This window comes from Dermacentor variabilis, chromosome 6, assembly GCF_050947875.1.
Source record: "Dermacentor variabilis isolate Ectoservices chromosome 6, ASM5094787v1, whole genome shotgun sequence".
NCBI classification, from domain to species: Eukaryota; Metazoa; Arthropoda; class Arachnida; order Ixodida; family Ixodidae; genus Dermacentor; species Dermacentor variabilis.
Window position 1 is genome coordinate 140,823,611 of NC_134573.1, and position 15,047 is coordinate 140,838,657.

At 43.5% G+C, this 15,047-nt stretch overlaps 1 protein-coding gene across 5 annotated transcripts in view; it reads right to left on the reverse strand.

Annotated features, from left to right (window-relative positions):
* Magi (membrane associated guanylate kinase, WW and PDZ domain containing protein magi) overlaps window positions 1-15,047 on the reverse strand; it is a 62,034-nt gene that overhangs the window by 6,481 nt on the left and 40,506 nt on the right. For 3 of the 5 annotated variants that reach the window (XM_075696041.1, XM_075696037.1, XM_075696039.1), the window contains 4 exons: window positions 11,711-11,932; window positions 10,518-10,659; window positions 8,653-8,873; window positions 528-5,807 (listed from right to left, as the gene is read on the reverse strand). In XM_075696041.1, coding sequence (XP_075552156.1) covers window positions 8,731-8,873; window positions 10,518-10,659; window positions 11,711-11,932 — 507 coding nt within the window. In that variant the 3' untranslated portion in view covers window positions 528-5,807; window positions 8,653-8,730. Of the gene's footprint in view, window positions 1-527; window positions 5,808-8,652; window positions 8,874-10,517; window positions 10,660-11,710; window positions 11,933-15,047 lie in introns of those variants that run through there. The other 2 variants (XM_075696038.1, XM_075696040.1) reach the window with 2 other exon arrangements.

Sequence of the window (15,047 nt, forward strand, 5' to 3'; positions counted from 1 at the left end):
AAGTAAGGTAACAGCATATCACTAGGCACACGTAATAGAGTGCAGTAGTTTGTTGAGAGACCTAACGGCAATACTGCAGCAGCGCACGTAGGTTTTAAGTAATCCAGACACCGAGATTGTACAAATATAATTTGCCTAGACTTAATTGAGAAATGAAATTCGCAGGCTCCCTAAACAGAGACAAGCTTATTTAATGAGAAAGCACTGGGAAGAGGTGATCCCCTCCAGACATTCTTTCAAGAACTGGTTTGTCTGCTTAAAAACTACAATTCCGTTCTAGCAGAATCATTCAGTATAGCCTCCACATGCATTGATCTTTCTCGATGTAGACTGCAACAACTGTTGTCCTTTACATTATTTGATTGGAAAGAATATTCAACAACTTTGAATCACGAATTCTCGAATCGAACAGCAAAGACTACTGTCAGATTAATGTTCAAAATTTTGAATGTTGGCACACACCTAGTTTATAAAAGCGTAATAAACCTAGAAATGGCTGTAAGTAGAAAGCGAAAAATGGCACAAGGTCTCTGCAGATAAAATTTATTTCCAGACTTGTCGTAGATGGCACACTGTCGAACAGAGAAAAGCCGCACCAACAGAAAAAAAAAAAAGTTGCGGCCAATCTCTCTAACCCTCTTCGTGCGCCAAAAAAATGCTCACTGCACCAAAACACCAATCTCCTTTTCATTTTACACTTCTAATAGTTCTTTTCTTGCCTACAATAGACGGCAATAATAACACTTTTTGTATTTACTAGCTAAATTTACACAGTTCTCTCTCAGAAACACTAAAGGCTTGTACAAAAAGGTACACGAGAAGAAGAGAAAGAGAGAGAGAGAGGTGCGAAAAATCCCAAAGAACAAATATCAGTTCGGGATCCTTGTAGCACCGATAATACAGCGATAAAACTTGGCAATAAGAAAAAAAAATGCGTGTAGATTCTCCAGGAACAACAAGATCAGGTGGGGGGGAAAAAATATATGCTCAAGAACGTTCACCTGAAAGCTTGCTTTATTTTTTTTAATCCTTGGCTGCTTTCCTTATATTACATCTAAGACAGACAAGCTGCTAATTTTGGCAGAAACATGGTTTCTGTGCGGGAAAGCACAGGAGGCACTTGTCAAAAACATTTCTCCATCTCAGTCACTACTGTGCTTTTCAAGCAGAAAGCAGTAGCTAATGCCATGCTACTCTAACCAGCAATGGAAGATTCTGCAAACCTTAGGAGGGGGTGAGGGGGGGGGGGGGGGAGGTGCTTGTCTTATGTAAAGATCTGGTTTCGTTCAAAGCTCCCAAGCTCTTCTGGCAGTAAAGCCACAAATACTGCAACCCTTCAGATACCATCTTCTTTGTTAATATAATGCTCAAAGTCAACGGCACCGATTCATTTTGGCATCCACACCACATCATAAGCCTTAAGATCACCGCACAGTAACACCTATAACATTGTGCTTGTGCTATATGAAGGAAAATTTAAATTTCAGTCAATGAGACTTGAGAAAATGGCATACATACAGAAAAAAAAAATTAATAAAATAGTAAACGATTTTATGGCTTACTGCCTAAACTGGAACAGTACTTTCAACTGATCACTTTCCTTCCGACGTGCCGGTTTTTAGGAGACGGGGCGAGGAATGGTTGTAAGGTGCGGTGGAAATCCCCTGCCAAGGATCTCGTAGTTGGCTCTCTCAAGATGAACACTTGAACCATCTTTCTTAGAGAGGTAATGCAACAAAGTGGTGTTCTGCTGTCCGTGACATGCCGTCTGTTCAAATGTGAACAGGATGTTCATATTCAAGGAATTTAGTAGCGGTATGTTATATCTTCACATAAAAGTGAAAGAATCGCTGAAAGTGACCAATTGAGAGCGCAGCCCCTATACCAAAGCTGCAAGGGAAGATGATTGTTTGAGCACTGCTTAATTGAAAACCTTAAAAGCTGCTCCGTTAAGACTTGTCAAAAGTTGGAATGTGCTTGTTGCATTTCGTATGTTTTACTTGCACACATCCTATATATATCTTATTATCTTTCTCTTCAGATTAGTTTTTATACCATAACAGAGACCACGTTTTTTTAAACGTAGGAGGGCAAAAGTATCTTTTAAGACAACAATAGAAGACGGGACAGATCACACCTATATTTACTCGACCCAGAGCCAATGTAAAATGTCACATATATGTACATGGGCCTTGCCTCATCTGCTCAACACATGTAATTAATGCAAAAAGATGTGAACAGTGGCAATGGTGAACAATTTCTAAGCAGTAGCTGCTTTTTCTGGAGAAGCAATGAAGAAAGAAATAATGACAAGATTGGAATGGTTTATAGAGCAACCCTGACAAGTTTTCACTGTGGTATGCAAGCACGATCTCAAGAAGAGTGCTGTTTAACTGAATGAGATTTGATTGATGAACTCGCACGCTACCATTTGATGTGAGAAGCTAAAATAAAGATTGTGCGAAGTAATACAGGTGTGAAAATAATGGCAAGTTCTTATAAATAAGCAAGGAAAATTTCTAAACAAGACGTGAAAGATGTTTTGTTCCTCTTCCATTATGATGGATAAATACATGAGAGTTAAAAACAGGTGTGTGTTAAAATCTGCAATTCCAGTCCAGGTAGACAATATCTTTGTGGATTCTACATGAACAACAGAAACAGTCCTCCGCCTTATAAAACAACCTCATGTTAAAAGCCAGTGTGGGCGTACTACTGCAAGCTAGGCATGGTTAAACACCATGAGGATATGTAGAAGGTGCAAAGCCAGGGCTGCCCGTGCTTTTAAAGAGGCACTAAATATAAATTCTGATAAAATAAAGCTTGCCTTAATACCCTTCTAGAGTGCAAAATACATATGAGTGGAAGCAGTGTGAGATGATGCAAGTTTGCTATTTCTGCTCTAATCCTTTGCGCTGTAATAGATTTTCCAAGTATGTAATTATGGCCAGTTAATTTTGTTATAGAATAAGCAATCTCACATTGCATTAAATGGTAAGCAAGGGTTAAATATGGCAACTACTATAGGAAACATCCAGTGCACATATTCAGCTAAAATACTACATGAAAATACTGCAGTATTTGTGACATTTCACTGACCTTACCTGCACACAATTAAAGAAAAAAGATCAGAAGTGTGTATGGCCATAGCTTTCTCTACTTCGAATTCATCTTTGTTTTGAAAATAATAATAAGTAAAAGGAATCCGTGCAAGTGTGTACGAGGTGCGTTCTATGAGCACAAATTCAAATGCAAATAATTCTGAAACTGCTCAGTCATGTTGTTCCGTTTCCCGTTTCACTCGCATCTATAACAATGGTTCAATTTGGACTCCCAAAACGTACCCTTGGCACTAAATGATGCTTAGAAACCGGCTGCAGAGTGACTACATGTTGAACTTCCATGTAATTGTGTGCAACAGCCATTGTTATCGGCTATTTCGTGTTTCAATTTATGCCGATGGCAAAATGCTTGTCAAACTGACGTCGCCACCATGCCATCTAAATCAACTCGAAAGCAATCTTCACATAGCGTAGTGCATGCATGCTTCAGTATGCAATCGTAATCAAAGCTGCAACGATCAGAGTGACAAGAACAAACTATAAACAGACTCTACAATTGTGTGCACAGTGCATCAGCCACTTTCGTATGTGCATGACTTAACATTTTCACTGCGAATTGACACATTAACACTTCTGCATGCAAGGTTCGAACTCTTGCGTTGCATGCAGGCACAACTGGCATTTTGCTGCGAATCACGCAACAAAACCTCAATTTCTGTCAAGGACAGATTGGTTCATTTTCTAGTACACATCTCGTACAGATCGCTTAATGTCGTGCTGCTCTGTGGCACATTCTGCAAAATCAAGCAAAGCGACAGTGCAGGTAGTGTAAAAACTCATTAACTAGCACATGTCATTTGATTCAATAGCTGTTCTTCCTTACCAACCTTTCACACTAAGCCATTCAATGTGATTCTGAACCAAGCGAATGCTTGTCGTGGAGGGAAAAGTTCGGCAATGAAGCCAAAATGGCAAGCGAGGACCCATCAAGAATGCTAACTAACTGTGGAGGCACAAATTGCACCTAAACGGAAACACATACAGTAGCTACCTGTTGGCTAAAGCACCTTTCTTCTAAAAGCATCTAACAATCGCAAGCGCCATTTACAAAAGGTAAGATCAAAGTTAGGCATGTCAATGCCGCAACAATAGAAATAGTTAATGCAAACTTGTGTTCAACTTAATGTTTCACAACGTCTTCAATGAAGCTAACAACAATTTCAAGCACTCTGCCCACATCTGCTACCTGCAAAACAAGTGCCCAGAATTCAAACCCATGAGTGTGCAGTGCTTTCTACTAATGCTCTATTCTTATCAGAATCTGTTCGTCGGCTGCTGTTGGCTCAAGTACCACTGGGTCATTCTTATCATCAGTATAAAGCGGCCACGGTGGCGATGATTAAAGAAAAAATAAGATCAAATTAAATGCATTGGTATCGGCCACAACTGGAAACACCAATTGCCATGACTTAACTCCAGCCAGCTGCAGCAGCAAGTAAGCCTTCACTTTTTCACTATCATGGCCAGAACACTACAAGACTGGCACATGACAGCAAAACAAGGGCTCGTTCTGACGAAACACAAAAATGCCAGTATAAAGGATGACGAATCTGATCGAACAGTATGCCACTGTAGCTTTTAGGCGTACTACAGCCATCTTGAGCAGCTTGCTCTGTTCCACCAGCCCTGCACATTAGTACCACCTGTGCCAAGAAGTTGTGAGGTTATAAATACTAAAATGCAATCAACATTACAGCCATAATGGTAGTGATTACTAAAACACTCCCTAAAGGCAAACCTTGAAAATTAAAAACCGACAGTGCATTTACTAACAGTAGTCTTGGCCAACTCCTTCGGCAGTAGGAGCGCGCCAGTACCCAGACAGGCCTCCCCAGTCATATTTATTATATTTGTGAATAAATGTAACAATAGTTTTTTTTTTCTTTTTAAGGAAAAGCAGAGAGGTCAGGTCGAGCAAGCAAGCTCCAACCGTAACCTTTACCCTGCAACAGGAGGAAGGGAGTGTAGTCATTTAAGAGAAAGGGGTTCCAAAGGACATTCTTAGTCAACAACGGGTGCGAAGAGTTTGATGCATTAAACTGGTTTATGTACAATCATAGTTAGGACAAACGGGTGCAGATGACGGGCGCGCAACAATATAAATGACGAAGAGCCAACGCGGAACAAAGAATGCAAGCCCATTTTATAACTTGAGCACTTGCATTCAACTTGCGTTAGGTTATTCGATGCAACAGCATAAAAAAAATGGCGGGGAAAAGGGAGGAAGCAGAGGCTGCATTTGTTGAATTTCATTCCGAACGTTGGCGATGCCGCTGAGCCCGTGTGTGTGCACCGGATGCTGAACCCACGTGCAGCATTGAAGCCTGTTGCAGAAGTGCCATGTTCAACATGACTGTGCGTGCACATTCAAACTGCAGGGCGGATGTGGTACTCTGTGTGGCTTGGCATACACACACACACACAAACACACACAAACACGCACAATACAGAGAGTCTAGCCAAAAAATGGCGCTCCGCTCGGTGCACAATGCACAGAAGAAAAACAGTCCTCCTGAGAACACAGCTCAGTCCACTTGTGCTGCCCGTCCAGCTGTCGTCACCTCCCAAGAGCTGCCTATGCTAAAAATAATCTACACTTTTTGAAAGAGTGGACAGCAAGTGTGAAGAAAGACATCCAGAAAAAAATTGTCATAGCTTATTGACTCTTTACACAGTGGCAGGCATCTGAAAAAGAAAAAAAAAAGAAGGAGGAAGGCGTTACTTGCAGCTCCAAGTGCAACAACCCGTAAAGGCACAAAACTGCGCACTAGTGTTTTGCGTGCAGCTAAACCTCAATATAACAAATGTCAGTATAACGAAATTCTGATATAACGAAGTATTTGACTTTTCATAGCCTCTTGTCTATAGAATGCTATGTATTTAGAACCTCAATATAACAAAGTATGTTTGTATCTGATTTCAATATAACGAAATTTCGCTTCCGCAGCAGAGGGATGCCCAGACAATAAATGGAATCTTCCACCGACCAGATGGTCTAACGACCGACTTACAAGCCATTGCACACCTCTCAAGTGGGTGCACCTCTCAAATGGCCAGTGGTGCCACAAGAGCGAACCCGAGCAGCATCATGTTCCACATGAAGTCCAAGTGCAACAAGATCCTATCGGGTCCTGCGCACTTTGTGCTTAAGGTGCAAGTGAAATTGTGCGAGGGTGAGAAAGAAAAATGGTGGCTTTATGAGTGCCGCCTCCCGGCACGAGCAAAGGGAAAGAGGGGGAAGGGAGGGAGCTCTCGCGGTAATGCGATCAAGCCCAGCCAGGGGGGGGGGGTTAAGTTGGGGCGTGTTTGGCCCCAAATGGTGCGATTTCTGTGTATTCTGTAGTAGCGCAATTTCTGGCGCACATCTGATCTGTGGCTACGCATGGCTGTAAGCTTGACTGAGCACATACGCAGAAGCACGCTTTGCCTTAAAGGTAATCCGCCAGATGGGCAAAGGGTGGGTGTGCCGAGACAGGGTGGCATCATGTAAGCTGTCTTCCCGGGCATTTAGGATTGAAGATAGCGTAATATAGAGTTTCGGTGACCCGTTGGAGCGAGAGCTGCCAGCGCTTTTCATGATGGCATCGTCCCAGTGTGGCCGACACTATCTGCCACAGGGGCAGAGTGCATGCAACAGCGTGGTTGGCTTTGCTTAATTCATACCGCGAATGTGAAGGTAGCGTCGACATGGCATGAAACCATATCATTCGTCGCCGACTCCGAAGTTCATCGAAATGAATTGTTGTCTCATTCAAATTTGCTTTTCAAAGCGATAGCGTTAAGGGTCCCGTGTAGCAGAAAATTCGGCGTCGGCGCCGCGCGTCACTGTCCAGCGTCGGACGTCGTTTCAGCAACAAGAACTTAGAACCACGCATACCCAGGCCCTCCTTGTGGCGCAAGGAAGCTACTGAACTAATTGAATTTCTCAAGCTAAAATACGTACGTAAAAAGAATCGTAAAGTATGACTTACACACAACTTACACACTGATAGCGTCAGACTGTAATTTGACTATAAGAGAAAACACAATTCTGTTACATGAAAACTCAAAGAAACCCCTTTTCCAGCATTTCTACCATTTACAGACCAGCCCAGCATCTACCACTTACGCGCACCGGCATGCGAATATCTTGGAGGCCATGGAGCAGAGCACCCAGTTTTTTGCAACACATCAAGATGGCGCTCGCCCCTTCCGCATCACGGCCCACGCAAGAGCGCGCATTTCTACCAGAAAGCCTGCCTTCGTGCATAGCGTTCGCTGCCGGGGTTTCCCGGTAAACATTACGGTTAGATACGCTACAGTTGCCGGTAAGTGTGAGAAGCAGTCAGGGATGGTTGAATGCTATCAGCGCTCCACTCTTAAATGCAAAGCTTAAGTGTCCCCCAAATTTTTTTTTATTGCCCAATAAGTCCGAAAATTCTGCAGCTCCTTTCCGTGTAAGAAAAACTGATCAGTGACTGCACTTGTTTGCATAAAAGGACGAATTTCAATAGAACAAAATTTCGATATAGCAAAGCAAATTGTCAATTTCACCTACTTTGTTACATCACGGTTTAACTGTATAAGGCTCGTGCATGTTCCACAAACTGCTATACACACGAACATTTTGCATCGTGTGACTCAACAAACACGTCTCCACAATAATAGGATAAACCTCAGTATAATGAACTTCAATATAACTAAGTTCTCAATATAATGAAGTACTTAGATTTTTATGACTTCTTGTACATAGAACACTTTGTATCTTGAACTTCAATATGACATAGTTTGTTTATGCATGATTTCAATATAATGAAGTTTCACTGACACCACGAAGGAATACGGAGACAATAAACTTCGGCGGATGCACGTGGTAAACTTGTTGACTGACATGTGGCTGCTTGCAAACCCACCTTTCAAATCATGCGCTACAAGACCGAGAGCGACCACTGAAGCAGAGCAGCATCATGTTCTGTAACACGACCATGCTATAAGAAGGGAAGAGAATTTCATTTCCACTGGTCGATTCAGATAACTTGCTGTGTGGTGGATCACTTCCTTTCACCCTGCGTGAATTCGGCCAGAGGTTCTAGATTGTGTTGCGCTTTGTCCACCAGCTGTGTGTGATAATTTCTGGTGTTATCCAGCATGAAGCATTATGTTTTCCTCTGTTAAATTTGAATTTCCAGAATCCGAGCACAGTCGCAGCATTTGCCAAAGAAGTTTTTGCTCCTTGAAAACAAGTGGAGTTCACCACAAGCCACTAGGTGGAACATTGAAGTGCACAGAGCGTTGTGGTCAGAACAATGTGAAGGACATTAATCTCGAACAAAAGTCACAGCATAATGTGCTCAATTATCCAACTTGATCATCTCTAATTCAACTCTGCAGTGAATGTGCGGGGGCGTACACTTTTCACTGCAAATGGTAGCTTTCTTTCTTTCTTTCCTTCTAAACGCAAAGCTGAAAAAGCGTCACGAGGCCAAGCTCAAGCATGGCCTAAGTTCAGCGCGGTGCTAAATGAAGCAAGAATGACAAATGCGTGGCTCACCCAGGCCAACCGTGGCGGCCCGAGGGCCGTCGTGAACCCTGCACGCATGGGGAGGCGGGCTCCCCTGGTCCCCCTTGATCACGTGTCCATGTTCCAGTTGTACCAGTCCTTCTGCTGGGGAGGCGAGTTCACCTGGCTTGAACTCCGAGGTGAGCTCTGGCTCAGGGGGCCGTTCAGGAGGCCAGACATACCAGGGTGTAGCAGGGATGGTGGGCTCTCCACTAGAAACACACGACGTGAGGCACCAAGCATTGCTATGAAGGCTGATGGTAAGTAAGAACAAATTCGGTAAAAGTGACCACGCACTGAATGGGCAGCGTGCGGTCAGACTGCTCGCAGCATCCACCCGGTGAGCCCGAAATAGCAGACTACAGAGCGCGCTGACTGCATTTCTACTCTCAACAGTTCTCGACTTCAGGGACCAAACAGGGACACCACACCGCAGACGAAAGAGCCACGGTCAGGCTTTTTACGAGTGAGTTTGACGAATTGAAGCCACCGTTTGCACAGTTGCTTTGAATCGATCACACGGCTGTCTAAATTACAAGAGAGAGAAGGCAGAAAGATGGTGTTGTTGCCTGATTAATAACCGTGCCACACGGGCAGAGAAAATGACATTAACTTGCTAATGCCCTAAATTTTAGTGCCATATGTGTGATGCCACATGACAAACCTAATGTCATTCATTACCTAATGCAATCGTCAGAACTCAATTGGCTCAGGAATGCGTACTTTCAATGCCATAGCTAGCACGGTGCAGCATAACTGAAGTTTTTGAAACAGTTTCTGTCATGTAAAAAGTGGTTTATGAATAACTTTCGACTACAATGCTCTTGTCGGGAGTTCTACTCAGTGAACTTCCTCAGGTAGCCACTGGAAGCAGCTTTGACCGGGCAGATGCCATCTTACATTCAAGCTTCGGATTTGACATGCAATGGCTGAGGTTGCTATAATCAGTTGTAACGCTGTAAAGTACAGCAGCAAACTCAAGCTAACAGCACCATAGTATGCTTGTTACATTCCACGATTCATAAAGCATTAAACTTGTGAGCGCATTTATTTTTGATTTAGCACCTTAAGATTGCTTACTTAAAAAGATTCTGTCATCAACATCCATCGTCTCAATTGTAATTAAATTTGGACATGCGGCAGCTTTGCCCAAACAAATTTCATTAGGGATCTTAAGGCATTCACGGGCGAAGGTCATTATTTGTGCCTGCGTGGTACAGGTATAAGAGCCTTCAATCTCTCTGAAAGACCATGAGGCCCTCAACCCAGTGTAGCCTCTGCAAAAGTGGAAACACAGGTTCATACAACATGAGGAGGTTTGCGGACCAGAACAGTAATTTGGCCCATTGTGTGGATCCAGCTTTAAACAGAAAAGGCGGATGGTCAAGGCCTAGTGAAAGAAATGCTGCAGCATGAACGCACTCCAAGACTATCACCCCTATGGGAGCAATAGAAATGCAAGACGTGACATCTCCAAACAAGAGTTCAAATGGCTCTAAGCTGATGTAGCTTTGTCGACACTCGCATGGCTAATGTAATGTTGTCCTCTCAACACTCAAAGTTCATCTAGTTCAAAGTCAACACAATGACACAAACAATGCAAACATGATGACAAAGAAGGACAATGCCACACTTCTGCCATTGCTTTTCAGTGCTCTTTAAAGTGTATTGGCAGGTGAGAGCTGGCGCAATTTCGCGCACCTGTCAACCTGCAATGAACTTCCTCTTGCCAACAGTTAAGTTAATAGCAGACCCTTAGGCTTATGGCCAGTTGACATGCCAGGGTTCTGAAACATGGGGAACCATTGCACGGTTTAAGCGCTTTGCTTTCCTGCCAAGCACTTTACAGCACTCACCAACTAGTGGCGACGGCACCTTGCGCGTCCGCTTGACCAGGAGCCGTACAGTGTTGCCCCCTTGTCGGATGATGTTGATGGCGTCGGCATGCGTCATGTTTTTCGTGTTGATGCCGTTCACTTCCAGGATCTGGTCCCCAACCTGGTCACCGGGAAAGGCAGGATTTATTCTCACATCCTTACGTCCCCTTCAACAGCAGCATGTTCTAACAGGAAAGCACTCTATGAATGGGGCTCCGAAACTCATGGGTGCAGAGAACTTCTCCGGCCTTCAAAGAAAAATGCCAGGGAACCACTATCCAATTTCTTAGCATGCAAACAAAGAACAAGACATAGGAGAAATCAGATGCAAAAGCCCTAACTTCCATGTCCTCAGCTTCTCAATGTGAAGGCAACAAGAAGTTCAGGGCCTGTATTTGCAAAATCCTTCTTCCATAAGAGCCATCTATAAATGGCAGTCACCATGGAGATCATCTTGTTATCAAGCCAACCGCTATTACGAGTGGCAGGCATCTGATGCCAGCCTCCCCCCCCCCCCCCAATCAGGAAATGTTCGTACCTAAAAGAAATTCCACAAATGTGGGTCCTGCACAGCCTCTGAGAAATGGTGCTTGCAGCAGTACTGCCCCAGTGTTAAAGTAAAACAGCAACACTACAGTAAGTTTCCTAATTGGCAAGCAATGCTATGGAATCTAGCAAGCAGTGTGGTCATACAAATCTCACCCCACGCATTTCGCAGTGCAGCAGTGTTTGACCTGTGATGTTTTCTGCTGAATAACCACTTCACATGTCACAACTAGAACTTGTGGATGTAAGGTTACGTCAAATCGCATATTACTTTTGCAGCTTTGTGCTGTGCACAGGTGACACAACTATGTTTTATCATGAGTGCAAAAGGCGTGGAATTGCCACTAGTTGCAGAAAGATGTCACTCCGCCCGTTTGGTGGTAAATAGATTCAGATCTGTGAAGTGTTTCACGTAATAAATATGTCATATTTTAATGTAAAAGCGCAAAACAATGCATACCTATGCCCCCTCTATCATACAAGACACACTACTCTTTAATTGTGAGTGCCAACAGTGAGGAAAGTCTTTCAATCCTTCGTAGCGTTCCCTGTTAAGTATAAAACAGAGTACAGTACTCGGGCCAATACTGTCTGCAATGTCCCATAGAGTGGCTGGTGGCCCTTACCTGCAGCTTTCCCGAGAGCTGGGCCGGGCCCTGGTCGGCGATCCTCAGCACGAAAAGGGGCATGCTGTGAAACTCTCGGCCCCCCCTGATGCTGAATCCAAAGCCCCGCACCCCCCGCTGCAGCTCCACGCTGTGGTACTCCCCCCCAGCGCCGTCGATGGGAGCCCCACCGCCGGTGCCCCCAGGGGGCTCTGGACCACGGGTGCCCCCCACCTCCTCGCCCTACGAACACACACAGGCAAAGCGAATGGGACATTGCCTCACCATTCACCAAGTGCTACTTCAGACCAATAACCTCACGACAGTATTCACTAACATGCATTCACTTCCTTCTTTTTTTCCCTCAATCACTGAGAAAGAAGCAGGTCACTGAACATAGTCAAAACAAAATAACATTTTAAAATCAGTTCAGACATCTTGTTCACAATGGTAAGCCAGCTAAGCAGAATACTTTTTTGTAAGATGTCTAAACTAATTGTTTGTGGTATGTTACAATTGACTGATCCATATTACTCCCGATGCTGCTTTCTCGCAAATAAAAGGTTACTGTATTCTTCTCCATTCCTTCTTTCTTTCTTCTGACTAATTTTCCACAATGCATGTGTACCTCCATTAAAATGTTTGAACATATGTTTCTGCTATTCCTTTTTGATCATTTGTCTGTCCTCCGCTGAGTTAAATTTGCCTGCCTGTAGTCAGCAAATGCAGTACCAATAGGAAATGCCTTTCACAATTGGGTCGTCCTTCTGTAACTTGCATACCAATACACTTCTCTATCTTAAATGCTGTGTTAAAGGGCTTCAAGTTCCAGCACAACATACCAGTAGAAGGTTTTCCTCAACATCACCTTGAAGAGGCCAGCCACTTGCTGACCGTCGGCTTATGAGTGAATGCACTTCAATAATGCTGGTCGGTGATTTGGTGAGCTATAACTTGGTAAAACAGGTATTCTCAGCACCTACTTGAAGACACTCTAGTGAATGGACATTCACTCAACCAACTCGTTACTGCAAGGGTCGCCAAAAAGCACCGCTGAAGGTCAACGAAGGACTTCAAGTGGAGGTAAATATAAGAAGAGGGGTGCTAGCATCTATAACGATGAGTTTCAAATTTCACGAAAGTACACTGGGGCTAGGAAGGGTACTGCCGTGGTCGACCATGAATTACTTTACTGTGACGTCCCGATTTTGACAGTGTCTCCTCCCGTTTATGATAAAGGCACACATTGTATCCTAAGTGAACCAAGGGCTCAACCTAGGAACTTATGTGAGCTTCTTCCGTACTGAAATGGAGCGAATTATAGAAAAAAGATTAAAATCTACGGCATCGCCGTAGATCACCAGTGCTGTGGCTTCAAGAAAGAGACGTTCGGGATTCATTTTTTGAGCTAGAAATCAAACATATTTTACACTGACGGAAAGACGGAAAATGGAGTTTTCAAATAATATTCTATATCAGTGGAAATGAATTTGTTTTCTCTGCAATGTCTCTTTCAGCAAACTTCAGCTACATGAAGTACAATCGGATACACCATTGCATATTGTGTCGCGAAAGTTTGTACAGCATGTCACAAAAGTAGAAAGGATGCTGCGCTCACTGCTGGAGCACACTTTCTTAGTACAATAGAGTCTCCTACTACGCTGCACACGTAATGCAGCCCTTTGTCGAAAATTGTGGTGTTTGAAAAGTCACAAAGTTGTTTGAAGCCAGAAGGACGAAGCCCAGACACATCCGTGCCCCAACCACCGTTCTCACGTTGGCTGAACTGCCGTGCTTGCTGCTTTCATAGACACCAGCGTCAGAGCTCGCTCTAGTAAATTTTGCAGAAAACACTATGGTTACAAGCATGCAGCGAGACTGTAGTCTTGCCGTAAAGACCATAAACTGCAGCTCCAGCGTAGCCTGGCAAACTCTGGTTAAGTTAAATTAAATTGTGAGGTTTAATATCCCAAACCTGCACAGTGGCTTATGAGAGGCTCCATAGTTTTGACCATCTGGCATTCTTTTAATGCCACATCCACTACACAATAACAGAAATATTCTTGCATTCCGCCCCCATTGAAATGCAGCTGCCACAGCCAGGATTCAAACCCGCAACCTCATGCTCAGCAGCACAATGTTTTAGCCATTAAGCCACCGAGGCGGCCTGTACACTCCAGGGATGAGAGCAATGACCTTCACAATTTTGAAAGATTCATGTATGAACAAATGAAAAACACTTTAGACAAGCAAACCGAGATACAGTAAAAACTGGTTAATTCTAACTCCAAGGGGACCGGAAATCTATCAGAGTAAAACGGAGTATGAACTAAGGAGTGCCCCTTAAAATATAGCGCCCAATCAATTTCGTGGTACCGTGGGCAACACCAAAACCATCACTGGGCTCACATTGAAGAAGTCTTTATTTTGCCTCCATCAGCACGTGACGACATGTGCCGGAAGAAGCCTAGGTTCTGTATGAAGTCCAAGTGGATAAGATCGCGCCTTGCGTACCGCTTGCTCAGGATGCATGGGAAAACGTGTGAGGGTAAGCTGAGAAGGATGGCGGCTTGATGCGTGCCCAGTGTTGGAGATGACGTGATTGAGCGCGAGCTAGGAGGGGCGTAAGCGAGCTCGCGGTAATGTGATAAACGTGCACTAGGAGGGAGAAGAGCAGGGTAGGCGAGCATGAGTTAACATAATCAAGCATGTGTTGGGGGCTCCTTCCTGCTCCTTTTAAGGGGGATTTTGAGTCTTAGAGACAAAAAAACAAAACAAAAAATGAAGAAATATATATATATTTTTTAATTGTATTTGGATAGCTGTAGGCAGATTGATTATATGCCTGGTGGCTGCAGCCGTCTAGCAATGTAAATATTTAAATATTTTTTGTATTATTCAATTAAAATTTAGCTTTGTTACTTTTCTTGTATTTTCACAAAGCACAAATTTTGGGCTTTGTGCAATCTTTCAGGAGTGACGTCTCGGCCATCGGTGCAGTTAGAATCGTAATTTTTATTCCAGCATGTAACTAAATGCATAATGATGCACACAGGAGCAGATTTTCAAAGTTGGTTCTAAGCTTTATTTATTTTTTTCTTGGTTGTACATTAAACGCTGATAGCTAAATTTTGAACACAATAAGTGTCGTATGATTGTTAATATGTGTTACACCAAAAAAAGTATTCCTACCGTTATGAACCTTTTGCTTCCTAGTATCAAGCTATGTGCATAAAGCAATATTTTGGTGAGTAGTCCTTGCTCCATTGCTCCTCGAAACAACAACAATTTATTTCTAATTAACTTTGGAATAAGTTCACCTATTGTAAAGATGACTGCATTTTTCAATCAGCCCAAG